General features: G+C 43.2%; 7 protein-coding genes and 1 long non-coding RNA gene across 17 annotated transcripts; 5 read left to right on the top strand and 3 right to left on the bottom strand.

Moving 5' to 3' along the window:
* The first annotated feature begins 112 nt into the window (after positions 1–112).
* LOC135804386 (SET domain-containing protein SmydA-8-like) lies at positions 113–2,478 on the top strand. 2 transcript variants are annotated; one of them, XM_065318263.1, is made up of 3 exons: positions 113–1,386; positions 1,874–2,091; positions 2,411–2,478. In XM_065318263.1, exons 1-2 carry the CDS (start codon positions 177–179, stop codon positions 2,044–2,046), a joined length of 1,383 nt encoding a protein of 460 aa, XP_065174335.1. In that variant the 5' UTR covers positions 113–176; the 3' UTR covers positions 2,047–2,091; positions 2,411–2,478. The 2 variants fall into 2 exon arrangements, with proteins under 2 accessions (XP_065174335.1, XP_065174327.1); XM_065318255.1 differs by lacking the exon at positions 2,411–2,478 and having other exon boundaries at positions 1,874–2,341.
* On the top strand, positions 2,415–3,111 carry LSm3 (U6 snRNA-associated Sm-like protein LSm3). The gene is made up of 3 exons (XM_065299107.1): positions 2,415–2,527; positions 2,594–2,701; positions 2,786–3,111. Exons 1-3 carry the CDS (start codon positions 2,507–2,509, stop codon positions 2,960–2,962), a joined length of 306 nt encoding a protein of 101 aa, XP_065155179.1. The 5' UTR covers positions 2,415–2,506; the 3' UTR covers positions 2,963–3,111.
* On the bottom strand, positions 2,985–7,268 carry fl(2)d (female lethal d). 3 transcript variants are annotated; one of them, XM_065299077.1, is made up of 5 exons: positions 7,110–7,268; positions 6,132–6,509; positions 5,809–6,038; positions 5,598–5,722; positions 2,985–4,907 (listed from the first exon to the last, which is right to left on the bottom strand). In XM_065299077.1, coding segments are annotated over exons 2-5 (1,074 nt in total). In that variant the 5' UTR covers positions 6,134–6,509; positions 7,110–7,268; the 3' UTR covers positions 2,985–4,190. The 3 variants fall into 3 exon arrangements, with proteins under 3 accessions (XP_065155149.1, XP_065155167.1, XP_065155157.1); XM_065299095.1 differs by having other exon boundaries at positions 6,136–6,509; positions 7,110–7,267; XM_065299085.1 differs by lacking the exon at positions 7,110–7,268 and having other exon boundaries at positions 6,132–6,516.
* Positions 7,269–7,401: 133 nt separating this feature from the next.
* On the top strand, positions 7,402–9,793 carry LOC135794390 (golgin subfamily A member 4-like). Of its 2 annotated transcripts, none has more exons than XM_065305670.1 (6): positions 7,402–7,940; positions 8,090–8,212; positions 8,267–9,106; positions 9,171–9,259; positions 9,314–9,512; positions 9,568–9,793. In XM_065305670.1, the coding sequence occupies exons 1-6, from the start codon at positions 7,467–7,469 to the stop codon at positions 9,766–9,768; spliced, it is 1,926 nt and encodes a 641-aa protein (XP_065161742.1). In that variant the 5' UTR covers positions 7,402–7,466; the 3' UTR covers positions 9,769–9,793. The 2 variants fall into 2 exon arrangements, with proteins under 2 accessions (XP_065161742.1, XP_065161733.1); XM_065305661.1 differs by having other exon boundaries at positions 7,402–8,033.
* A 128-nt stretch (positions 9,794–9,921) lies between these two features.
* Positions 9,922–14,799, top strand: Smurf (SMAD specific E3 ubiquitin protein ligase). The gene is made up of 8 exons (XM_065305583.1): positions 9,922–10,088; positions 10,301–10,339; positions 10,404–10,646; positions 10,717–11,481; positions 11,557–11,726; positions 11,786–12,696; positions 12,758–13,072; positions 13,140–14,799. The coding sequence occupies exons 1-8, from the start codon at positions 10,034–10,036 to the stop codon at positions 13,468–13,470; spliced, it is 2,829 nt and encodes a 942-aa protein (XP_065161655.1). The 5' UTR covers positions 9,922–10,033; the 3' UTR covers positions 13,471–14,799.
* A 2,614-nt stretch (positions 14,800–17,413) lies between these two features.
* LOC135794503 (major royal jelly protein 1-like) lies at positions 17,414–19,226 on the bottom strand. The gene has a single exon (XM_065305814.1). The coding sequence runs from the start codon at positions 19,075–19,077 to the stop codon at positions 17,665–17,667; it is 1,413 nt and encodes a 470-aa protein (XP_065161886.1). The 5' UTR covers positions 19,078–19,226; the 3' UTR covers positions 17,414–17,664.
* A 721-nt stretch (positions 19,227–19,947) lies between these two features.
* On the bottom strand, positions 19,948–24,424 carry LOC135794529 (uncharacterized). The gene is made up of 3 exons (XR_010548910.1): positions 24,145–24,424; positions 23,848–24,072; positions 19,948–23,024 (listed from the first exon to the last, which is right to left on the bottom strand). It is a non-coding gene; the product is annotated as an uncharacterized lncRNA (long non-coding RNA).
* Positions 20,343–24,788, top strand: LOC135794430 (G protein-activated inward rectifier potassium channel 3-like). 6 transcript variants are annotated; one of them, XM_065305743.1, is made up of 7 exons: positions 21,074–21,360; positions 22,777–23,035; positions 23,094–23,504; positions 23,571–23,733; positions 23,794–24,003; positions 24,118–24,185; positions 24,424–24,565. In XM_065305743.1, the coding sequence occupies exons 1-6, from the start codon at positions 21,074–21,076 to the stop codon at positions 24,171–24,173; spliced, it is 1,386 nt and encodes a 461-aa protein (XP_065161815.1). In that variant the 3' UTR covers positions 24,174–24,185; positions 24,424–24,565. The 6 variants fall into 6 exon arrangements, with proteins under 6 accessions (XP_065161822.1, XP_065161815.1, XP_065161797.1 ...); XM_065305750.1 differs by lacking the exons at positions 21,074–21,360; positions 24,118–24,185 and adding an exon at positions 20,343–20,482 and having other exon boundaries at positions 24,424–24,788; XM_065305725.1 differs by lacking the exon at positions 24,118–24,185 and having other exon boundaries at positions 23,592–23,733; positions 24,424–24,788.
* Positions 24,789–24,811: the final 23 nt, after the last annotated feature.

Here is a 24,811-nt window from a genome sequence, read left to right as displayed (position 1 = left end):
GGGGCGTTGTAAACATAACCGCGAGATTCAAACCGGCGGGTCTACGCTACGCGCAACCAATAAGCATAAACTATAAATAAAAATCGAGAATATAAGTTCACGCCAGAACGAAATCGAGCAGTTCGCATTTCTACGACGCACGAGAATTGATCGCATACATCACGCCCGCCGTCGATATGCCCGTGTGCGCGTATTGCGACCGCAGCGCGGATTTAAAATGCTCCTCCTGCGGTCTCGTCTACTACTGCGGCAAAGAACATCAAAAACTCGCATGGAAATCGCACAAATCCACGTGTGTCGCGTACAAAATCGAAGAAAACGACCACCTAGGTAGATACGCAGTGGCAAATCGTGATATTCAACCCGGCGATGTTATTATGAAGAAAACACCGCTTGTCGCCGGACCAAAAATGATCACAGTGCCGATTTGTTTGGGCTGCCATCGAAAACTACAACCAGATCACGTTAAATGCACCAAATGTGCATGGGGCTTGTGTAGTGCCGAATGCGAAGAGTCCAAATGGCATATACATGAATGTAAATTACTCGCACGAGCCGGTGTGAAGCCACAAATCAGAAATCTGAATGAAAAATCATCGAGTTACGCGTTAATTCTACCACTACGAGCGTTACTGTTGAAAAACACGCACAAAAAACAATTTGACGAGTTACTGGCGCTCCAGTCACATATTGAGAGCAATATGCCGAAACCAATCTACAATTTTCTCGGCAGGACACTGATACCTCTTCTGAAACGAGTTTTTTCATCGTCAGAAGAATTAAACATAGATCCTCTGCAGATATGTTCGATTTTTGATACAAATGCGTTCGAAGTACGCAATAAACACGTTAATATTCGCGCAGTATATTCGATGGTATCATTTCTGCCTCACGACTGCACTCCAAACACAAGACATCTTTGTGCGGACGATTATAGTATGAGCGTAATCGCCACAAGGAAGATTTGCAAAGGTGAAAAGATTTGCACGACATACACGCAGACATTATGGCCGACATTGTCACGCCGCACGCATTTAAAAACAAACAAACACTTCGATTGCACTTGCCGGAGATGCTCGGACCCAACCGAATTAGGAACTTTTGCGGGTTCTTTGAAGTGTCAACAATGCCAGCGGGGTTTAATTGTAAGCACGAATCCTTTGGATAAAAACGCCGCATGGAAATGTCAAGAATGTGAAGATGTCGTTGCTGCGTGTCAGGTGGAAACATTAAATGCGCAGATACGCGCCGAGATTGTAGCCGCTCCGCGAACACCGGAACACTTTGAGAAATTGTTGCAGAGTTTTTCGCATTTATTGCACGCGCAGAATACGCATGCGTTGGAGATAAAGTACGCATTGGTTCAGCTGTACGAAAGCGTAAAGTGTAAGTATTTGATTTTTTTTTGCGTAAAAATAACACGCGTTGCGCGGTTAATTACATCGGGCGCTATTGGGGAACGAAAGATGTGTTTTTCGAGGCGCGCCGGATTGCGGGTAATGATGTGAAACGTGTGGGGGCGGCTGGACAACGTCAATCATCCTGGCGCGCTGCACACTGCACACTGCGGTATTATTTTTAGACCGCAAACTGTGTAAATTATTATCGGAAGTTATGTTCAAACGTATTTCACTTGCATTTTGATGATTTTCACGATGAAAGTCTAGAAATTTGAATGTGAAACACGCGTTTCTCGGTTTTTATTTTTACTGTTTACTGTGATTAATTCCAACGATTTTTTTTTGCTCACAGCTGAAAGTATGCCTGAGTGAATCGAACGGCTGTCGCCTCAATCATCTAAAAATTACCTTTACCTATATATACGTCCGCAGCGTGTACGTGTGCTTTTTTAAATTTAATTTTCAACTTGTAGGTACGCCGTCCGAGGCTGGACTGCAGCGGCGTGTGGAACTCTGCCAGGAATTACTGAAGGTGTCCAGCGCACTCGAGCCGGGCTGTTCTAGTTTCAGCGAGACGCTGGAGAACTCCGTGCGCGCCGCCGAATCGGCACTGAGCATCCTGCGGGCACGCACCGCCACCGATTAATTATTTTCAGGTTCTGAAGAACGGCGCGCGCGTCGAAGCCGACATGTTAGTATTATTAGTTCGTAGCATTTGCGATAGGTCAACTGGTGCTTAAATAGGTAGAGCATGCGGACGATTTTAATTTATGCGCTGCGGCGACATTTCATATTTCAGCTGTTGGAACATTATCTATAATTCCTTAATTTAGAACGTAAAAAACTAGTTTTAGTTCACTCACCGCCACATTCACACTCGCAATTTATGTTTTTTTGCAAGTCAGCACTGTTTTTATATTTGAATAAATGTTTTAACGCATTTTTAAAAGTTTTTTCATCAAATCTCGACGCTGTTCAAAATATTTCTTGTTTTCCTGCGGCGCGTATAGGCAACTTCTATTACACCCATCAGTTTGTTGCGATAAAAAGCGTTGAGTGTATTTGGCTTGTAGTTTGACGATTTTCAGCAATTAAGCACTCCGAGAATGGCGGAAGAGTTCGATAATGTAGGTCTAAACTAAAACAATATTAATTAATGTGTGTATTGATTAATAAACTTGATAATCTTGTAGTTACCGTCGATGACGGTGAAAGAACCGCTTGATTTGGTGAGGTTAAGTCTGGACGAGCGCATCTATGTAAAAATGCGCAACGATCGCGAGTTGCGAGGCCGTCTCCACGTGAGTATAAATATAAATCAAATTATTACCAATAAAAAACAAGAATAACTTTATATTTTCTACAATTTTTGATGTCTTTCGTAGGCGTATGACCAACACATGAATATGGTACTGAGTGATGCAGAGGAGACCATCACAACAGTTGAAATTGATGAAGAAACTTATGAGGAAGTCTACAGATCAACGAAACGCACGATTCCAATGCTGTTCGTACGCGGCGATGGCGTCATCCTTGTTAGCCCGCCAATGCGTACCGCATAAGGAAACAGACGCACTGGAATACTTATTTGTAGAAACAAATTTATTTTCAATAAGGTCTTAAGAAATAATAATGATTAAGTCGATTTACAAAATTGGATGGCAATTTGCTTGCGAAATAGAAAATAAAGATAATTTAATGATAATAATAACACTCTAATCAAAACCGAACACATTTTTTGCTGTAAATTTGTTTTGTTATTTGTATTTCTGCTTGAAAAATGAATACCTCTTAAGATTTTCGTGTCGCGCGGTTATCAACTCCCATCGTCGCCGCGTCGCGACATACTTCATGCTCTTTTTTTTTGTACAATCATCAACAATTTGTTAAATACAACTTTACATTATGATCAATAGTATTTTAATTGTATTGTATGTGTGTGTTTTAATAAGTTATACAGTATATTCCGCGCTCGACGACGTGCACCCTCCGATTTGCTTTGATTTCACTCATTATCGCTAACATTAATTGTTCGGTGTGCCTCCGTGCCCCGTCGGCTGCGTTCCGCCGCTGAGATTATTGATTTAGATTCCGAATTTTGTGTGGAACGCAGTGGACGATTTTGTCACAGGAATTCGACGAAATTTCGTTGTTTGTTGATCAAACTCGACACACTTGTTCAATATTGAGGCTATAAAGGTATTTCCTGAAGATTTTTTTTTGTTTTTTGTCGCCATTTGCCGTATTGGAGTATAATTGTGTATGAAACATAATAATTCAAAACAAAATGGCGCACTTTTGCTTCATGTATATTGCTTCTAAAACATGCGAACAATCGTTATCATAGATGAAAGATGAGAAAAGCTCACCGAACTGGATTAAAATAACCGTAAAACCGGAAAAATGATTTCAATTGTGTCAAAAGTTAATAGAAAGCTCACTCTGACAAATTATTTAAAATACCGAAAATCCGGAGAATGAATTATTGTATAAAGATGAATAAATTCCGCGAATGCAAAAAAAAAAATCGCGCAGCCAAACAAAAGAATTAAACTATTTACAAATAAGTATCACTGTTTGCACGTCGTGTGAATCGCAACTAAGGTGATTAACGCTCGAATGATGAATTTTATAAATAAAACTTGAATAAAATTCGCCTGTGACAACAATCGACAACTACGCCAATGATGCGCTCGCCTCGTCGCCGCTCTCCATCCATCTCTCGTTATAATACGCTTAATATATACACCGCAGCCGCATGCCTGCCTTTAACATCCTAGAGTCCTAGTCCTACTGGGTCAGCTCGGCATCCGAGATCATGGCGCTGTCACCGTTGGTATTACACATGTCCTCGTCGTTATAGTCAATACTGAGAACGGAAGAGCGGCGAACGCGTTTAACCCTTGTAGTCCGTTCGTCGTCGTCGGCGTGTATGTCATGATCGCGCACATCACTCGAGTCACCGTTGGCGCGCAGCACGCCGCCATCGCCGTTGGTGGGCGGCTCGCTCTCCGGCGCCGTTTCGCCACCGTTGAGCGCACGCAGCGCCGCGTTCTCCTTCTGCAGCGCGCTGGCCGCGTCCTTCGTGCGGCGCAATTCCTGCTGCAGGAACATGATGGTGCTCTGCATGCCCTCGACGTCCTCGTCGAAATCGGCGAGGAACGAGTCGAGCTCCAGCTGCGACTGGCGCACCTCCTCGGTGAACTTCTTCTGGAGCGCGAGGTCGCCTTCGAGGATGGCAATGCGGCCGCTGCTCGTGATTTTGCCTAGATCTTCGTTCTCCTGATAGAGCAGCCGGCACTTCGCCATCAGGCGCTTGCCGGTGTTCGAGTCGGGCGTGAACTTCCACGCGGAGAGGTCATTCTGCGTCTCCTCGAGCTTCGCTTTTGTCTTCTGCAGTTCGGCGCGCAGTAACTGCAGCAGGCTGTTGACGGCCGGGTCCAGCAGCGTGGAGCGCAACGACGCCGTCGTCGGCGCCTGCGACGTTTTTAGTTCGGTCACTTGGCACTTTAAAAAGGGAGGAAAAACAATAACAGTTTGTATGAGTATCATCGTATCGCGTATCATGCGATCTCGCAAGTGAGGGTTATGTATGTGTGTGTGTGTGTGTGTTTGTGTAAGAAAGAGAGAAAGATTGTGCGGCGGCTGCGGGCGATGACAATCCGCCGCGCCACCGCTCGACTACTAGATACATATTAATTACAACAATCACAATGACAATTAAGAGTCAAATGTTCAAGCGCACGCTCGCTTGTGTGTCTACAATCAACAACCAACATTCATTATCATCATCATCAGCAGCAAATGCAGTGTCCTCTGTGATTCACACTCGCGACACTTTTCCAAGAAACCACGCGCACGCGCACTCATATCACAGACTTACTTAAAACGCTTAAACTTAACTTAATTTATTTTTAATTTATTGATTACAGATAGAAGTATCACTTTTTATCACATTGTTCTTCACCGCGCACCACCAACACGCGCAACTCACTTGAATCCACAGAGGTATTTTTTCATGTCCGTAGGCACCACCAAAGAAACCGCCGCCGCCGGAGAAAAAATATTTAGAATTTGAAATGTAATTTGGCCGTCGATCACCGCCGCGCAAGAAAACAAAGAAATGTTGCACTTTGAACATTTGAAAAGAAATTGTCATTGCTGTTGTACGTGTTTGCTGTTACTCGTGGTACTAACCACATAATCCTGCATCTCCTGCTCCTTGGCTGCCAGCCGCCGCACGAGCAGCTTTTCCCTCTGCTGGGACTCCGTCAGCTGGACTTTAGTGCGCTCATAATTCTGCCGTAAGTCACTCAACTCGCCTGCAATGTACGAAAATTTAAAACAGCCGTTAAATTAATTGTATTTCCCAAATGTGAATGAGAATTTTATTGGTAAGCAGGCATACCTTCTTGGAGAATGAGCCGTTTCTCAATGGCGGAGACATAAATATCCTGCTGCTGCCACTTGTGTGTCCAGTCGGCGGCTGTGAGGGTATGCAGCTCGCTCTCGGTGACCGTGACGCGGCTGGCGGCGACGGCATCGGTGGATTGCTCAACACCGCCGTTCTGCACGTGCGTGGGTGCCTCCGTCGCGGCGTCCCCGTGCTCGGTCATCGCTGCTAGTAGACACTGCGGCCTGTGCACACCCGCCCAACGTATAAGCATTATATTCACATGGTTGCGAATGAAAGCCGCGACGAAATAAAGGATGTAAATGTTTTGTACATACATACCTGCCAGTCCTGCGGTGACGGCTCGCGGATGGAGGTGGCGGGACTAGCGTCGACACTTCGCCAACGGGAATCCGACCGTCCTCAATCAAATACCCAGGGTTAATCGCGACCTAGCACTAATCACGCTACGCTTTGCGCAACGCCAGTGTTCGTCTCATCGACGGCACACCACGCACAGATTGTAAACGCCCTGTTGCGGGTCCCAGATGGCGAGCAGCGTTGGGTAATCGTCGGTAATTCATGCAGCACATCGTTGAACGGACGCCATATTTTGACCGACGCGAGGCTGAGCTCGTCTCGGGGAGAAGTAGACGTGAGTCAGCATCGGCTCAGTTCGGCGTACTTCGCATTCTATCGGCAGTGTCTGATTTCCCCTAAACGTCAAAAATAAAATTACCAACTTGGTGACAGCCAAGCGGACAGCTAAGACTGTCAGTCAGGCAGCCAGAACTGCCAGTCAGACTGTAGGACAGACAGTCTGGCGGTCAGAAGAGCCACTCGGACCAGCAACAGAACAACTAATATCGCATAAATTTGCTTTGTAATTAACAGATGCTATGGCAGAAACGTTAGATAAATACCATATTTTCATTTGCAAGGCTCACAAGGGTAAAATTTAGTACAAAAGTCAAATATCAATTTTTTTATACATAAAAAAAACAACATGCATGATCTTATATCATTACTTTAACGTGATCCACAACTTGAGTTACATGAAAATAAATGCATTACTATTATTTCTGACCCTTTCCTTGAACACACAAACCATGACATTTGCAAAACGCTTCTAAACTTCATCTTGTGAGCCAAAACTCTACACAGTTGGAACTAACAACTTGCAAAGAATGATATTTAAACAAATGAGCAAGATTGAATCATCTAACACACCCCAACATACGTTTTTATTTATCTGTATTTTAATACGGGTAACCTAGAAGGCGATAGGTACAATAAATATCGTATTATTCTAATACCTGAGATCCACGCTTCGTTTTTCTTATTGCTAGATACAATCACAATCTCTATTGACATCCAGATGTGAAATTTATGATGAAAATCTGGCTCTAATCTGTTAAATATCGAAAGACTATCGTGCATCTGTCGAGCTTGTTTGATGCGCTGCGTCGCCATGATGGCATGACGCCATCTTGTATTTGGATGCATGTGGGGTGAGATGTCACTTTCAAAATTTGAATTTCTGCGAAGTTGTAACTTTAAGAATCAAAGATTGCTATGAAATTATAATAAATATGTATTGACATTAAATACAGGTGTGACAAATATTTTACACACATTTACTCTACGTTTACTTATATTTATACACATTTATAATGCCTAAAAGCTCATCAGCTGCCAAGTTAGACTTAGAATATTTACATCTTCTCAACCAAATAAAACCCTACATCACATGTATAATCAACACACATTATATTGGTTTAATTAAGATGTGGTTGGAGCGTCTCGGCGATGAACAGTTTCCCGACAAAGAGTTGCGCAACGAATATCTGCAACGCCTCTGGAAGGAAATCGAAGAAGGTGTTCTTGAACATCCTTTTACTGAGCCGCCCCCAGCTGGAGATCTTCCTAGTTTATCGGAGAGTAATCACGTGGATAAGGAAGTCCAGTATTCTCCGCGTTGCACTAAGCGTCGGGTCAGCGCTAAAGGTGAAGGTGATGCGCCATTCTTTACTGGAACTGTAGCCGCAGAGAATAAGACTCCGGAAGCTTATGGCGACGAAAGTTCCTGGCAAGACATGTCGGAACACAGTCCCCCGTCCTCAGAGGGTAAAGAAAATTCGGAAAAGGTACAGACGAGGATCATCGATCAATTGCGACAAGAAAATAACGAGCTGTTAATATTCTTTAACAAGCACAATGATCAGCAGGAAGTTATTGAAGTAGGACTTATTCAAAAACCATTTGTATGTCTGAGTATGATTTTATGCTATTTCAGGGCTTGAATGATAAAATCGTTGAGCTACAGAAGCAACTTGCAAATTCTATGCTTCGCAACGTAGAACTGCAGAAAACTGTTATGATTATTCAGGAGGAACGCGATAAATACAAAAAAGACACTGTTAGTCAATATTAAATAGTTTTTAATCAATTTAGTACTTAATTATTTTCGTAGGAAGAATTTTTTCAAAAAGAAGTAACGCAATTGAAAGAAAAACATCAAGATTCTCTAAAGGAACAGCATACTAAATTGGCACAAACTATGCAAGGAAAATATAATACGTTGGCTAAAAAATACAACAGTCTAAGACAATGGTACCAAAGTAAAGTGGCGGATCAAGAGCGTTTGATAAAAACGCGTTGTAGGAAGAAATTAGAGCAAATCAAAAAGAAACAAGCCGAAGATGTTGCTCAAGTTGAACTGTGCGAGAGTGTTATAGAAGAACTGAAACTTGAACATGAAAAAGAATTAGAAAGAAAATTGGTGGAAGCGCATAAAGAACACGAAAAGAAATTCGACGCACAGATGTTAGTCCACAAGAATTTCTTTAAAGATGAAAGAATTAGACATCATAATCAATTAAGCGAGCAACGCAAGAAATATCAAAAAGAAATAAAGACTCTACGCGATGAAAATAAGAAAATTCAAGATGAACATTGTAAAATTCTAGAAAACTTGGGAGAAATTGCAAAACAGCTGCAAATTTCGAAAGAAAGCTGTGTCATATTGCAAGAACAAATTGACCAGCTCACAGCAGATAATGAAAGCCTAAGTAATCGTGTAAATAGCCAAAATAAATACATAGATGAACAAGAAACTCTCTATCAGAATAGAGAAAAGGAACTACGTATTGAACATGAGAAGAAAATGAATGAAGAGAAATCCGCGCATCAACAGCAGGTGCAAAGCATGGAATTTGAGTTTGAAATGAAAATAAAGAAACAAAAGAAGTTGTATTTTAAAGGCGCGGAGGAACAACGCGTTGTGCAACAAAAACTAATGGAAAAACTAATGGTAAATTATTTAAAATCAAGTTTGTGATAAAAATTTACAAAAGTCCAATCTTAAATCTTTGCAGATCAACTTCGATGAACACCATAAAGCGCTTGAAGTTCAAAACCATGAAAATATCAAAACCGAGATGCTACTTAAAGACGAATGCATTAGGTATTACATTAAATATTGTTCAGAGTAATAAATTTGTTTATTCTTCTTTTGTAGATTGTGCACTGAATTGCAAAAGGTACGCGCGGATAATAAACAGCCGTTGGCAAAGATTGACAAGCTCGAGAAAGAAATTATTTGCTTACGGGATATTATTGCTGAAATGAAACATGTTTACACTAATGCGCAGGATATTTTCATGGCCAGATTGAAGAAAATGCGAAAGTATCACCAACGCCGCAACGCCAGTTACGAGGTGAAGAATAATACAAATTTCTATTCATATTGATTAATTTCTGACAAATTTTTAGTTATTGTTGTCCTCACAAACATTAACGCCGTCAAGAACAGATAAATATGATGAGCTTATTGTAAATCTTGAAGCAAAGTATAAACGTATTATGGAAGAACAAGTGGAAAGTATTAATAAGCAGAGAGAAGATGCAGCAATGAAGATTGCCGAACTGGAAATGCGATTAGGGCTTAATTTATTAAATAAAATTGAAAAATAAGATTAATATAGTTCAATTTAATAGATTCTAACATTTGATACTTTGTTTTAATCCTAGTGTTAGATAAAAAACAATTTTTGTAGTGAAAAGTTGTTCAAACAATCAAAGTGACAGTCGGTGATACACTAGCGCCTCTAGCGGCGTTCACTGAAAGCTTACATTGCAGCACAAAACGCAGAAGCAGAACAGATACCAAAATGGCGTTCGCCACTGCTGGATACGATGGGAGAGTGTAGTGAAATGCACGGAGAAAATAACTAAAACGATGTCGGGCACTCCGTCGAACCGACGAAGTGGCGCGCAGAAGATTCGCTTGACTAGTAAGTGCAAGTTGTAGGCGTGCGAGCGCTCCAATTGTGTCATAAGCGACTCGCAAATGCGACCTGATCACGGTTTGTTGTCTCCCTGATGACCCAATATGGCTTCAAAGCGCGTAATTACTCAATTAAATCTCACCGGCGGTCGCTCGTGGCACGATTGCATCTGTGCTCCAGGAAAGTTTTGCTAATCGTGCGTGTGTTTTGCCTTACAGTTGTGTGTGCGCGCAATTTGGTCAGGAAGGATCTCTTTCGTAAGTAGCCTCACCTTGTTATTGTTTTTGGAGTTTGTCCTCATGCTGAGTGCAATGTTTGCAGGCCTCCCGGATCCCTACGCGAAGATATCCGTCGAGGGCAGCGGCCAGTGCCACTCTACTGAGATAAGCAAGAATACCTTGGAACCAAAGTGGAATTCCTACTATGATTTGTACATTACCAAAACTGACACCATCACAATAACAGTCTGGAACTACAGGAAGGCACAGAAGAAGCAGGGCAGTGGGTTTTTGGGCTGTGTGAGGATTGTTAGTTCATTAATCAACAGGCTGAAGGATACTGGCTGTGAGTGTAGAGTATTTTTATGTCTTATTTTTATTGTAATGTGAGAAACATACTAATGCATGTGTAATAGATCAAAGATTGGACCTGACAAAAGCCTCTCAAGATGACAGTGAGCCTGTGAAGGGTCAAATAATAATATCCTTGCTGTCGCGCGATGGTCAAAGCGGCGGCACACCGCTGGCGATTGTCGGACCGCAGGGCGAACTCCGCGGTCCGGCCAATCGTGATGTTTCGCCAGTGGATAACGACCAACTGCCGCCCGGCTGGGAGGAGCGACGCACTCTAGACGGCCGCCTCTACTACGTGAACCACATCACCAAGATGACACAGTGGACGCGTCCGGTAACAAACGCGAAGAATAGAAACGCGCCGCCGCCGCGTAATAATCCAGCGCGCAATAATCAAAATGTGGACAATCAGAACGACAACAATACGGTAAACAATAACACCGAGGAGGTGATCACACCCAGTTCGAGCACTTCGCCCACTACGCCAGTGGTCAGTCCTCAAAAAGAGATCATCCCGACAACAGGACGTGCACCAAACGCGTTCGCCATTTCGCCAACGAGTGCAGCCATTCCGATGATTCCACCGAACAATATCAGCCTCAACGCGCCTAATTCCACCAGCATGAGTACAACGCCGGCTCAGCAGGCCGTCAGTCCGCAGGTGCAGCGTGGTGTGGCGCGAGACAGGCGGCAGCGTAATGGTGAAGAACGGCGGGATGGCAGCGGCCGGCGTCGGTCGGGGCGCAATCGAAATGCGCCTTTGCCACCGCCACAAAACGGAAACACTTCTGCCCCCACGATGGGCATTGATCTTCCGCCTGGCTACGGTAAGTTGAGCGTAGACAAGACAAGACAAGTGTTTTCCTGCGAATGTGTAACTCAATTTGTAAACATTTCTTTAGAATTGCGGACGACACAGCAGGGCCAGGTTTACTTCTATCACATACCGACTGGTGTTTCGACGTGGCACGACCCGCGCTTACCAAAAGACCTGGCTTCGTTAGGCATCGCTTTGGATCAAATGGGCCCGCTTCCACCCGGCTGGGAAATGAGGCACACCGCATCAGGAAGGGTATGTATAATCCTTTTATGTACTATAAACTATGTGCTTATTGTTGTGTTCCTTGGCAGACGTATTTCGTTGATCATAATCATCGCACTACGCAATTTACCGATCCGCGGCTAAACACTGAAATACTCACGAACATCATGAAGCGCAATTTGCCGTCGACGTCGTCAGTATCGACGCCAACTAGTAGCACGACCATCACAGCTATGGCGAACACAACACCCTCCGCTGGACAACCCAAGCCTGCCAACACCCAGCAACCACCACTGTTGCCGTTCGTGAACATGAGTCCCACTCCCCCGCCTCATATACATCCGCATCCAGCCCCACCGCCACAAGCTCTACCTACGACGTCTGCTCCTTCTACGACAATGGCACCCTCTAGCACCCCGGTCTCGCCTCCTCGACATCGTGACCAGGACCTACCACAAGGCCTTCTCATTGACGCCGAACTTCTACCGAAGTATCGCCGCGATCTGGTTGGTAAACTGCGCGCGCTACGCGCCGAACTTACCACCTTACAGCCACAGAGTGGCCACTGCCGTCTTGAAGTTTCCCGCAACGAGATATTCGAGGAGAGCTACCGGCTCATCATGAAGATGCGCCCGAAAGACATGCGTAAACGACTCATGGTGAAGTTCCGCGGCGAGGAGGGTCTCGACTACGGGGGTGTCGCCCGTGAATGGTTGCATCTGTTGTCTCGCGAAATGCTTAACCCGCAGTACGGATTATTCCAGTACAGCCGCGACGATCACTACACGTTGCAGATCAATCCAGACTCGTCCGTCAATCCGGAGCACCTGAGCTATTTCCACTTTGTCGGACGAATTCTAGGCATTGCGGTGTTTCATAATCACCAGCTTGAGGGCGGGTTCACGATGCCTTTTTACAAGCAACTGTTGAACAAACCGATCACTCTTTCGGACATTGAAGGAGTAGATCCAGATTTGCATCGGAGTTTAACCTGGATGCTGTGAGTATAAAAGCAATTGTGGCGTCAAGAAGTGTTTGATTAATGTGATTTATGTGATTAGGCAAAACAATATCGACGGCGTATTGGATACAACCTTCTCGGTGGAGAACAACAGCTTCGGGGTGTTAAAGGTGCACGAGTTAAAGTCGAACGGCGCGTCTATTGCGGTTACCGAGGAGAACAAGCGCGAATACGTGAAACTGTACGTGAACTACCGGTTCATGCGTGGCATCGAGCAGCAGTTCCTCTCGCTGCAGAAAGGCTTCACCGAACTCATACCATTGCAGCTGCTGCGACCGTTCGACGAACGCGAGTTGGAGTTGGTCATCAGTGGTATCGGATCGATTGATATCGTCGACTGGAAAACACACACAAGGTTTGTTTATTACAATCAAATTGTTTGTATTAAATTAATTATTTTCTATGTTTGTGTAACTGCGTAGACTGAAACACTGCACGCCGGAAACGCTAGTCGTGCAATGGTTCTGGCAGGTAGTGGAGTCGTACTCGGAAGAGATGCGCGCACGCCTGCTGCAATTCGTAACAGGTTCATCGCGCGTGCCACTGCAGGGCTTCCGCGCGCTCCAGGGCAGCACGGGCGGTGCCAGCCCGCGCCTCTTCACCATTCACTGCGTGGACGTGTCGCCGCAGAACCTGCCCAAGGCGCACACCTGCTTCAACCGCATCGACATACCGCCGTACGAAAATTTCCAAATTCTGTGTGATAAACTGACTCAGGCAGTCGAAGAGACTTGCGGTTTCGCCGTCGAATGATGCATGCACCCCCCACGCACATAAACACACGCACTCATACAACATACGAGCACGTTGAACATGCACTGCCTGCTCTTCTCAAATCCCAGTGAATTTACGCACTTACATATCAGGAAGCCGGACGGAATAGAGATTAATAAGGCATATCATAGCTGAACATGTGAAACACACTGACAACCGGTTACAATTCAAGTGCCTTGGCGCGTTAAATTAAATTCGTACCATCATCGGCCTATTCAAACCAATCTTATTGAATTTATGATATTGAGTAGAAGAATTCAATCAATAGTTGCAATTTTTATGAGGAAATATACATGTAAGAGACGTTTTAGATAAATGAATTGTAATTCCATGATCGAGTACGGTCCATCACAAGTGCCTATTGCTAGTCAAAGTATCTTTTATTCCCCTAAAATATCGCTTGAAACATTGTATTAATCCACGAGTTGAAGGTCACGCCATTTCGATGATTCAACTCTCGGAACGAGTAAAATTTGATTCCAAAACGACGGAACCTAAACATAGGAAAAAAGACAATAGATTCTAAGAAATTAACTACGATTTAACTTACGACCAATTGGTAACGGTGCATTAGTAATGGTTTATAAAATATGTACACACGGACGGTCCGATTACAAACTTGCCGAACAATAAACAGACACGTCAGAGTGGTTGCACGAATTGTATTAGGTAGCGATTTATAAACACTTGCAACTAACTTTCGCTTGTTTTCATCTTCGTTGCTCAAAACATTAGGCGGCATGATTCAGCCTTGCATTAGTTGATTGGAAAATTTACACACGGTTTTGTGCAGGATTCGATTTACTTTCTATGTGATCTATATCTTTATTTAATTAGTGATTTAATTTTACTCGCTTGTATTAACATACAGGCCGCACCCGCATTCAGCTGCATATAATATTGATGTAAATAATGTTAGCTAAGTATTATAAGTTTTCCGCACGGCGACGGCGGATTATTATCAGCAATATTACCTGGCGGTGAGGAGGAACCCCCCGATCTGACGGGGGGCGAGAACTAGCAATAATGCTAATTTAGCGTTTAGCAGTTACTTATCAATTCTTTTATTTTTTACGAACGTGCTTCGTGGCTGCAATGGCACAGCCGAACTTCTTCACTAGTTTCGAGTATAGAATGAGATTATAGTAGTAATCGGTTTATAACTAGCACAAAACATGCAATAAGCAGCACTATTTTGTACATAATTATAATGAGAATTCAAGAAGGATACGATTACATCACAAAACATATTTTAAACATTTTAAAGAAAATGGATAGTATATATTTAATAAATTATAATAATGTTAATGAGTGTTTTATTTTCCCTACCTTTTTCCTTTCAGATCCTTGATTTTTTTCTTTTTAAGAGGGCAATCGGCTGGAATGATATAATCTCTCATGCATGTTTCATTGCTAATGCTGATTTAGTCGAAGGAGAGTGAAATATACTTTTTGATATTAATTTTGGCTGAAAAACAGGGTCGAACTTCTAAGCTCAAATTATTTTTGGTCGAAAGACAGGGTCGAACTTTTTCGTTAAAATTATTTTTGGACGAAAGACAGGGTCGAACTTTACAGTTAAAATTATTTTTGGTCGAAAGTCAGGGTCGAACATTCTAGTTCTAATTTTTATATCTTGATAAAAAAAATGAAAAAGTTTTGCCTTTTTTATGACAAAATCTTTTCGCCCGCATCGTCACATGGTTTTTATGGAAAAAATTAAAATGATTAATTTTAAAGTCCTTTTTTTTGATTATGGTAAAACAGAACATTACAAATCATTTATTTTAGTACACTTTTGTTCTACAACTATTATTTAAGGCCCTATGGACGCCAGTATTGGAAACATTAGTTCAGAGGTTTATGAGTATATCTTTTAAATTAAACGCCTAATTATAATAGTGTACTAAAATATTTCATTCAGATAATTGAACTCTTTTATAATCTGGAATAAAAATCTATTGTTTTTGTAATTTATGTTATGTTAGTTCAAATAATTAACAAAAATGTGGCGGAGGCGCCTGACATTTCATTTTATTAAGTGCTCTCAATTATTTTTAAAAATTAATAAACCATTGCATAGAGGAGTTCTTAATTACTTTATAAATATAATTTTTTACTTATTGGTACTTACCGTTTACTCTGTAGACGCCTTTAAGTGATACGTGTACTTTCCGCTACACTTCAGTACAGGTTATCTCAGGAACTAATAATGATAATCAAAAACGGAAAACTGCATTATGTTCAGCAAAATATTCTACGTTAGATAAGATTTTAAAATTTCCATTTTCAAACCCATGAAAAACACTTTTCCATCGCGATTTCATCGGAAACTAAAAGCGGTACCCCAAATGTTTTTGCATTTTCTTCATGACACGATAAAGCTCTATAAAATGGCAGATTTAGTTTTTTTTATTCTGAATAGTTTATAAAAATTACTCAAAAGAAGTCAAGAGGTTACACTTGACTACTTTCTGGCTCAAAAATTATTTTGTAAGCTAGAAGAAAATGGAAAACGCCAATCTATAGAGAATTACAAGGGGATGAAAGATATCCAGTCAGTTTTTCGATATCGCCATTATTTCGGAAAAACCAGGTGAAAATCGAAACACACCAAATTGAACTACAACTCAGATTTTCACGAAACTTTCTAGCATGGTGTAGAATCTTGCAAGAAGTCGATTAATCTTGGTTTTGTTTTCTTATCTTAATTAGTTTTCGAGTTATTCACCAAATTCAATAATTACGTAAGTACTGTAAACTGAAAATTTTAAAGTGCTATATAATACAGAATTTCTCTCAGCAGCCAAATCTGAAAACCATTTTTGTTTATCCCTATTGGTTTCCGAGAAATGAGAAAAAAAACGAAATTACTCGATTTCTCCATCAGTTCTTAAACAAAAAATAAAAATTGCAAATAGGACCTAAACGGTTATTGTTATGAAATAATGTTACTTCAATATTTAATGTGGAATTAAACAATCTATAAAAATCTGAAATCAGAATTTAAAAATTCCAATTTTTTATTTTCAACATTAAAAAGAGAAATCTTTTACCTTTTTTATAACAAAATCTTTTCGTTAAAATTTTTTTGTACCATAATGTCTTTCGACACAAAATAATTTTAACGGGAAAGTTCGACCCTGTCTTTCGACACAAAATAATTTTAACGAAAAAGATCGACCCTGTCTTTCGACACAAAATCATTTTAATGGAAAAATTCGATCCTGTCTTTCGGCCCAAAATAATTTTAACGGAAAAGTTCGACCCTGCCTTTCGACACAAAATCATTTTAATGGAAAAATTCGATCCTGTCTTTCGGCACAAAATAATTTTAACGGAAAAGTTCGACCCTGCCTTTCAGTAACACAATTTTATGTGAAAACCTTATTGGCCTATAGAAACCATTCTTTTTTAAAATTGCAAATAGGGCCTAAACGGTCAATGATAGGAAAAATGTTACGTAATTATTCAATGTATAATTAAATTATCTTTCAGAATCCAATATCAGAATTTAAAATTTCAATTATTAAAAATGCTACATTTGCTGATATAAAGGACTAAAAGAAAATGGAATTAATAATTCAGATTTTGAATTCCAATCAATAATATAAATCTACAGTGATTATTTAAGTAATTTTCTGTCTAACATGAGCGTTTAGACCCAATTAGCAATTTTAATAAAATAATTGTATTTACAAATTGTAATTGAAATTGTAAATACAAATTTATCAATTATATTGCAAATAGGACCTAAATGGTTAATGGTTAATATCATTTAAATAATTGATACAGAATTAAACAATGTATAAGAATCTGAATTAAGAATTAAATAATTCCAACTCTTAATTTTGATTCTAATTAATCAAAAGCTAAAATTCGAATTCGCAAACATTGACTACTGCGTAAAACAACAAACATGTCTCATTTAAGTTATGTTTATTTTTGCTGTGTGGTGTATTTTATTATAGTACATATATGCGAATTTACACTAACTCGATTAGTAATTCTAATTATTGGCACGACTTTGTGACGACGAAGTTGAAGACCAGCGATAAATGTGATCATGCTTCGTCGCGTTGTAAGCAATTCAATTAACACATTAACAATTGCATAAAGCTTACGTGCTGCGTACATATTTATATTTGTACATTAACATTAATTACGAAAACCTCAATTTCTCACTTGCAACATCCAGGCACAAGCCAGAACAACAAGCAAACAAGCGCCAAACTTCGCGGCGCTGGCTCCACTTTTCGGATGAGGAAGGTCATCGCGAATGAGCAAATCGTTCACATCCCAGGCTTCTCCAGGTTGTCCGATAGTCCTCTGCGTTGTATTCACATTTGGCTTAACAGATGAGAAGTACACATGCTCGGTATTTTGGTTGAACTTCATGGAATTATGAACGTAACTATGTGCGCTCACATTGCCAGCCAAGAAGCGAAAATTGGGTTGATTCAAATCCGCAGTACCTGCGATAAACTTCGCCAGAGTATTGCAGAGAACAACTAACTCACCATCCGAATTAAAAGAAAACGCGTTTGGCCATTGTACGTACTCCGGGTCGTGTGCAATCAACGTCGGCCGGAAACCAGATTGAGTTGTATCCCACATAGCAATACTTGACGATCCCAGCAGTCCAAAATACAGCACACCCTGGTCATCCGCAATCATACCATCAGATTGCGAAGATCTACGTCCAATAAGCTGCACGTTCTTCAATGTTGTAGTAAGAGGATTCTTCAACTCGCTGGTATTCACCGCGAAAAGGGTATAGCTGGATATGGGGGAATAATATAATGTACGTTCTCCTTCCTTGCTGGTATCCAGCGCCAACCCAGCTAGATTCAATGCATGAGTCTGCAGCGTACCAGACACATTGAAGGTGGTGGCGTTCATGTTTGCCTTGAAGGTACCATGTCGAATTTTCCAGCTCTTCATATCCGCCTCCGAAAAGACGATCAATCCCGGATCGTGTTTGCTGTTGTCGCTGATGTAGACGAAATCATCATCCAGCACCAGCTCGTACAGGTAGTTGACTCTGCTATCAGCCACACTTGCTGGAAACACGTACCTGAACACCTCCTTTGCCATATCTTCTCCATCGCGAGTCTTCAGATCAAACTTAACAATCTTCGCGGGGCAATAGTTGTTACTCTGATGGTGCTCGATGGTATTGCTCCTGCCTGAATCAATCACGTACAGATTACCAGCATTGTCGACTTGAATATTCTGCACGTTTTGCAGGGCGTCGCAATCCCCAATGCGGTTTTTTCTCCAGGATGGAAAGGGCTCCAGAAGTGGTGAGGTGTTACCGCCATCGGGTACCCGGGAGAGCGTGATGGGCACACCAGCAAACATGCGTGGAGTGGCTATGTAATAATAGCCATCATAATGGTCCACACCGGTCATAACACACCTATTGGGATTATATTCGCCGGTGGCGGTGGCGGAACGCAGTTCTTCCTCGTTGGGCCACGTGTAATTCACATACCGCCATTCTTTGATCACGCGGAACTGATAATGATCACTCGCCGCCCTATTCAGCGACAAGCACAACACCAAGGCGAGAAAAACAAACATGATGGCGCATGCAGATGTGAGATACGATCACGGCTGCTGGTACGTTGTGTCTACGACTGATGCGCTACTGGTAATGATCAGCGGAATACCAGAAAGCCGACCGACAGTGACGAGACCGGTGACATGTAGCATCAGCGTCTATTTGGAAGCCGTGAGTCCATTTAGCGCTGCAATATTTGATCATCGCTATTTAATAAATATTACTACATTGCACGTTCTCGTCCAAGGCCAGAGTGCATCAATATGACTCACTCACCTGCTCACCGAATAAGAAATTCAATCGTCTGAGTAATACCAGAAATAACATAATATCTCCATCATTGATTTTGTTATTTGTTGACGTGTTTATGGTCATTAATCACTCGTTGTTGTATTTCGAAGTCGAAGAATGCGACAAATCAATACTCTAGATTTCAAACAAATAGTTTTTGTTGAAATTCTTTGGCGTCGATTCGCACGTTTACGAATAACAACAACCAAATGCATCCAGGGGCAATCGTTCCGCCGGTATTTACAAATTTTACTGCAGTTTTATGTGCGCTGGCATAATAGATGGTGTATGAACAAAACAGAAAACTTGTTATTTGTCTGCATCAGGCTGACGGAGGTGTTTATTTTCGAAGCGGAGATGCCAAAATGTTTATCTGGCGAGATCATAATCGAATGATTTAAACAAACATTAATCTACTGTTACTATCAGCATTCTTTTTGAAACAAAATGCGGATTGATCAATTTTAGCGCCACACAATGCAAATCTATGTGGTCCTGGAGGCACGTAGCGGGAATTAGACGCCGATATTCTTTTTATTTCAATTCAAGGTTTCAATTTGCAATTGTAGATATGGATAGGGCGATAATAAAAAAAAAACTTCAATTTATGCATTGGTTTTAGTTCAGTACACTTTGGTATTCAATCAGTTAAAAACACATATTGCTTGTTCGGTGTTACAAATGCAATAAATTTAAATAAGTTGCCAAACAAGACATATTAGCATTGCGTATTTAAAATAAGTACATCTCGGTAAATAAATATTAGCGCGTGTTTAAATTTTAATTATTTTTGCAAAACATGTTTCTAAATTGAAAATTTAGAAGTGACATAAACAAATTAGCATTGTTAATCTTGTCACAAGGTATTATCAATGTGTAGGTGTAGATTGTACTTAAAACAATTTGTATAAAAAACACACCTATGGTTGTCAAGTGCTCAATTGCGTGTTTAGTACACGAAATGCTAAAACAACTACTAAGAAATTGCGCGCATGACACCTGTAGTTAAACCGAGTGAAATTCAATTTCAGCTGCACTTATGACGATTGACTACACCGACTTGCAGCAAACGGAGTGGCTGCTGCCAGTGACGTCGTGTCCATTAGTTTCCGCCGGAAAGGAGCGCTATAAGCGGTGAGAGATTGAACCAAACACACGCGCTCTTCATATTTCGAGCGCATATTACGAGTTACAAGCGCCAAACATTAGTCGCAATCCAGCACATTTTTGCGAAACCTTATCGAAGATGACAAACAAATGGCGTGGAATTTGCATAACAAATCGGTTTTATAGCAGACCCTGAAACGCGACACAGTCGTCGCCGACGGTGACACCGGCAGAGTTCCGCACACACCACCGCTGTCGCCGCCGTCGTCGTCGTCGTCGTCGTATTTCTTTATCACGCGAATAAACCGCGTACGCGCGCGCGCGAAAACCGGAAGCGGCTCAAGTTCGGCGCCGCTGGCGGGACGCGCATCGCGAAAAAAGGGGATACGACGCACACGCACGTGCAGATCTAATCCAGTTCGAGCGGTCGGGAGCGCGCGATTTGCGCTCGATCAGTCAGTAGGCCGATGAAGTACGCGAATTGCACGCACACATCGCTCACGGACTGTCGCGCGACTAGCGCACGATAAAAAAGTCGCGCGTTTGCGCTCGAATAACAGTTCCGTCCAGTGGGTGGCGGACAATGGCGATCGGCGCATTAAAGTTCGCGATGCGTGCATGACGTGCAGCACGGTGCGTTGGAAGAATTTCGGTGGTCGCTGCGATGCCGCAATGTCGAACGCTGGATTGAAGCAATCCGCCGAAGCGGAGGAGAAACTCTTAAGTAATGGTAACGGCAATGGTGGAGTGACCGTTCTACCGGCGGCGGCAGCGGCGGCGGCGAATAATCGCTCCAACCTGCCGGTGCCGAGACTGCAGACACGCCGGCGCTCCAGCGGCAGCATCCTCAGCTCGCTCAACTTCACGAAGAACGGCCGCGTCAAGACGGGGCACGTATTCAGTAGGTATGGTATTTTAGCTTCGTTATCAGTTCGTTTCAATGGTGTCAGCGATTAATTTTGGTTTGTATAACTAATATCTACGCCCACCGACCGAATACTTCCCAACAAACTAGAATCCTATTCCTATTCAATGACACTTTTTACGCCGCGGCGTACGGTAAAATGTAGTAAAAGTCGCAAGTTGTGCACTTTTTGAAGACATTGTGTTCGCACGCTTGGAATTTGTATAAATAAACAATAAAACATAATGCGCTCGTAATTCGCGTGTACGGCAAATTGACGAAATATTATGGCTTCATTGTGTTTATGGCCGAACACTAAATTGCGTTGTGTAATAAAAAGTGCCGCGTGAGTTTATTCAAAAATATGCGCGCGAGTTCCCGAAACGCGCAAAACAGTCCGACAAGTTAAGTTCATGCCGGCGCTCGTATTTTGCATGTCATAAATAGAGACAATGGGTGAGACAATAGCGATATGGAATCGCGTTCGGGCGCCCGCGATGCAAATGGCACATTAGCGTTTGTATGCCACGTGATACGCATTTAGACTAGACTGGCTTGCATTGCGTAACGTGGCAGATGCGGCGGCGTTTTTGGAAGAAAACAGGATAGCGGCGGCAGCAGTGGGTCATGATCACCATGATCACTTGTCGCCGTCCATAACACGCGATTATCTCTCACGGCGCTCGGGTGCGACTTCGGCTGGTGGTCGCCGAGTGGTTGTTTAGCAATATCGTTATTCTATTTTTCGCGGCGGGCTGACGTCGCGCGGCAGTTGCTCGACTCGTCGTCGCACGCCGTTACACAAGTACGCAATTTGGCCGTGGCGACTAAATATCGCAATTAAAATAACTCGAGAGCGGCGAAACAGCCCGCGACGTTCGCCGCCGTCGCGCGTTCATTGCCAATTCGCGCCCGCGGGACGCGGGGACACCACCAGAGTCAGTCCGACCATCGCCGCGCCGCCATCCGGCCGCTCTCACGCACCGAGTAAATCCAATTAACGCCTGCGATGCGGGTGGCGCTTAAGCGTTGATTAGCCCCCAGCAGCGACGACCTGCGGCGCGCTGCGCTCGTCACCGGCTGATTAAGACGATGCAGATGGGTTCGTGCACGGGATTGAGGCGATGCTTCTCGCAAATGTCCAACATGGTCGCCAAGGCGACCACGTCCACCGAGCAAGCGTGGCTAGATGAATGGCACAGGTTGCGCATGCATTGAGGAGACTCCCCTTGTACCACCGCTCGCATGTCCTCTCGTGTTTTTCTTTTTTGCGTTGATTGTTTGCTTTGTGGCGGAGCGTTTGCGTTTGAACCCGACCCGACAAGATCAAAAGAAACCCGTTTGTTTTGTTACGTTCATGTTACGTTTGCCGATGGCCGCCGGAGCTGCTTTGTTTATTGTTGTGTTCTTGTTCAAGGTACCGGCAATCGCGCTTCAATGCGCGCCGCATACGCAAACGTGTGGTATTCAAGCATGGCGACTGCAACGTGATCCAGGGCAACGTGGCAAAACGTCGCCGGCGCTATTTGCAGGACATTTTCACCACGTTGGTGGACGCACAATGGCGCTGGACGCTGTTGGTGTTCTCCATGAACTTCCTGCTCTCGTGGCTTGCCTTTGCTGTAGTATGGTACCTGATCTGCTACTTGCACGACGACCTGAATCCTGCAAACATCGTGAGTGTTAATTCGACAAATGAGGATATAATGCGCTAACAGAATGCGGTGGTTACAGGATAATGACGAATGGACACCGTGTGTGACGGGCATTCGTAGCTTCATGTCGATTTTTCTCTACAGTGTCGAGACGCAGCACACCATCGGGTATGGTGGCCGACTGCCGACGGAGGAATGTCCGCTGGCTGTAATTGTTTTGTGCATTCAGAGTATCACCGGTGTGATGATTCAGGCGTTCATGGTCGGTGTGGTTTTTGCCAAACTTTCGCGACCGAAAAAACGGACGCAAACTTTACTGTTTTCGCGTAACGCGGTCATTTGTCTGCGAGACGGTGTGCTGTGCTTGATGTTCCGGGTGGGCGATATGCGTAAAAGTCATATCATCGAGGCGCACGTACGCGCCCAACTGATCAGACAAAAGGTTACCAAAGAAGGGGAGCATTTACCATTTTACCAGACCGAATTAAAGGTACCCGCGCGACGAACACTCGCATTGAAGTTATTGACTAAAGCTTTCGGGAACATTTGCTTACAGACAAACTCTTTGGTTTTCCAGGTGGGCGGTGACGGGGAAGAGGATAAGATCTTCTTTATCTGGCCCACGACTATCGTGCATAAAATTGACCACACCTCGCCGTTATATTCGATGTGCGCGACTGATTTGCTGAGAGAGCGGTTTGAAATTGTCGTGATTTTAGGTAATGCGATGATCAAAATCAGCGCCGACTAGGTTTCGGTATAAATGTTTTTATGTGCAGAGGGTGTCATAGAATCAACTGGTATGACGACGCAAGCCCGTTCGAGTTACCTACCATCCGAAATCCTCTGGGGTCATCGTTTCCAGCCTCTGGTCGCCTTCAAAGCTGATTCCGGCGGATACGAGGTGGATTACGCGATGTTCAACAACACATCCGAGGTGGCCACACCACTTTCCAGCGCCAAGCAGCTAGCGGAGATAGGAGTAGTGGGTATGTATACGCACACGCTGGAGGCGGCCGTCAATGCAAGTGGACACACAAGATCCAACCGTCCATCAACTAAAAAAGAAACGACTCATCATTATACCTTCCATACTATTTCAGAAACAGAGGCAATGCCAATTACCGTACCCGAAATCAAAATCTTCATCGACGATTAGTTGACGTAAATTGTTAGTGATTGAGTGCCATTATTATTCTTCGCTTACTACCGATTCCAGTCTAACTCTAACCCACACCTACCTTCACCCGCGCGCTACCCTCAACGATCAACAGTCGACACTGCTTGTTTTGTTTGCGTTGATGCACAATTTGATACCACTTCCATATTTAACCGTTTTACTATTTGCTACGGAGACTGTTTTGGTGCCTGGTGGTAATTGGCGGTGTTTTGCTTTGGTAATGTTTCAGAGCACCATCTGAACGGAGTGTTTCCGTCCCCATCCAGCAACACTCTGAGCAGCATGGACTCGATGTCCATCGACTGCGACAAACCATTGGAAATCACCATTCCGGACTGTTCGATTACCGCTTCGCCGATCCCGGTGATGGTCACCGGGCCGGAGTCGGCCAGCGTGCGGAGCGACGTGCACGTGATCGTCAACGGCACCGTGCGCCGCCTCTCCACACATGGCCGCCCGGTGGCGGTCTGACTTCGCGCGGTACCCGCGAGGAGCTATTTATTTTCGTTAGGAGGAACGCTCGCCATGCGAAAAGTGCCTCATTTTATATTACGTTTTTCTTACATAAACTTTGAAATAAAATCTTTTGAGTAACTGGAGTGGAATCGCTCGCCTTT

The sequence above is a fragment of the Atheta coriaria genome, unplaced genomic scaffold (genome assembly GCF_025399875.1).
Source record: "Atheta coriaria isolate IRGN ID8LTWV9N9 unplaced genomic scaffold, Caltech_Dcor_3.1 hic_scaffold_1_pilon, whole genome shotgun sequence".
In the NCBI taxonomy this organism is placed as follows: Eukaryota; Metazoa; Arthropoda; class Insecta; order Coleoptera; family Staphylinidae; genus Dalotia; species Dalotia coriaria.
Note: the sequence above shows the minus strand (reverse complement) of the source record. Positions and strands in the feature narration are given on the sequence as shown.

Bases quoted from the DNA above. Each gene is read 5' to 3' on its own strand.
- LOC135804386 (XM_065318263.1), top strand. From the start codon at position 177: ATGCCCGTGTGCGCGTATTGCGACCGCAGCGCGGATTTAAAATGCTCC. The intron at 1,387-1,873 runs GTAAGTATTTGA...TTCAACTTGTAG, and splicing joins GCTGTACGAAAGCGTAAAGT to GTACGCCGTCCGAGGCTGGA.
- LSm3 (XM_065299107.1), top strand. From the start codon at position 2,507: ATGGCGGAAGAGTTCGATAAT. The intron at 2,528-2,593 runs GTAGGTCTAAAC...ATAATCTTGTAG, and splicing joins TGGCGGAAGAGTTCGATAAT to TTACCGTCGATGACGGTGAA. The intron at 2,702-2,785 runs GTGAGTATAAAT...TGTCTTTCGTAG, and splicing joins AGTTGCGAGGCCGTCTCCAC to GCGTATGACCAACACATGAA.
- LOC135794390 (XM_065305661.1), top strand. From the start codon at position 7,467: ATGCCTAAAAGCTCATCAGCTGCCAAGTTAGACTTAGAATATTTACAT. The intron at 8,034-8,089 runs GTAGGACTTATT...ATGCTATTTCAG, and splicing joins ATCAGCAGGAAGTTATTGAA to GGCTTGAATGATAAAATCGT. The intron at 8,213-8,266 runs GTTAGTCAATAT...TTATTTTCGTAG, and splicing joins ATAAATACAAAAAAGACACT to GAAGAATTTTTTCAAAAAGA.
- Smurf (XM_065305583.1), top strand. From the start codon at position 10,034: ATGTCGGGCACTCCGTCGAACCGACGAAGTGGCGCGCAGAAGATTCGC. The intron at 11,482-11,556 runs GTAAGTTGAGCG...ACATTTCTTTAG, and splicing joins TGATCTTCCGCCTGGCTACG to AATTGCGGACGACACAGCAG. The intron at 13,073-13,139 runs GTTTGTTTATTA...GTAACTGCGTAG, and splicing joins GACTGGAAAACACACACAAG to ACTGAAACACTGCACGCCGG.
- LOC135794503 (XM_065305814.1), bottom strand. From the start codon at position 19,077: ATGTTTGTTTTTCTCGCCTTGGTGTTGTGCTTGTCGCTGAATAGGGCG.
- LOC135794430 (XM_065305721.1), top strand. From the start codon at position 21,074: ATGACGTGCAGCACGGTGCGTTGGAAGAATTTCGGTGGTCGCTGCGAT. The intron at 21,361-22,776 runs GTATGGTATTTT...TTCTTGTTCAAG, and splicing joins ACGGGGCACGTATTCAGTAG to GTACCGGCAATCGCGCTTCA. The intron at 24,004-24,423 runs GTATGTATACGC...GTAATGTTTCAG, and splicing joins AGCGGAGATAGGAGTAGTGG to AGCACCATCTGAACGGAGTG.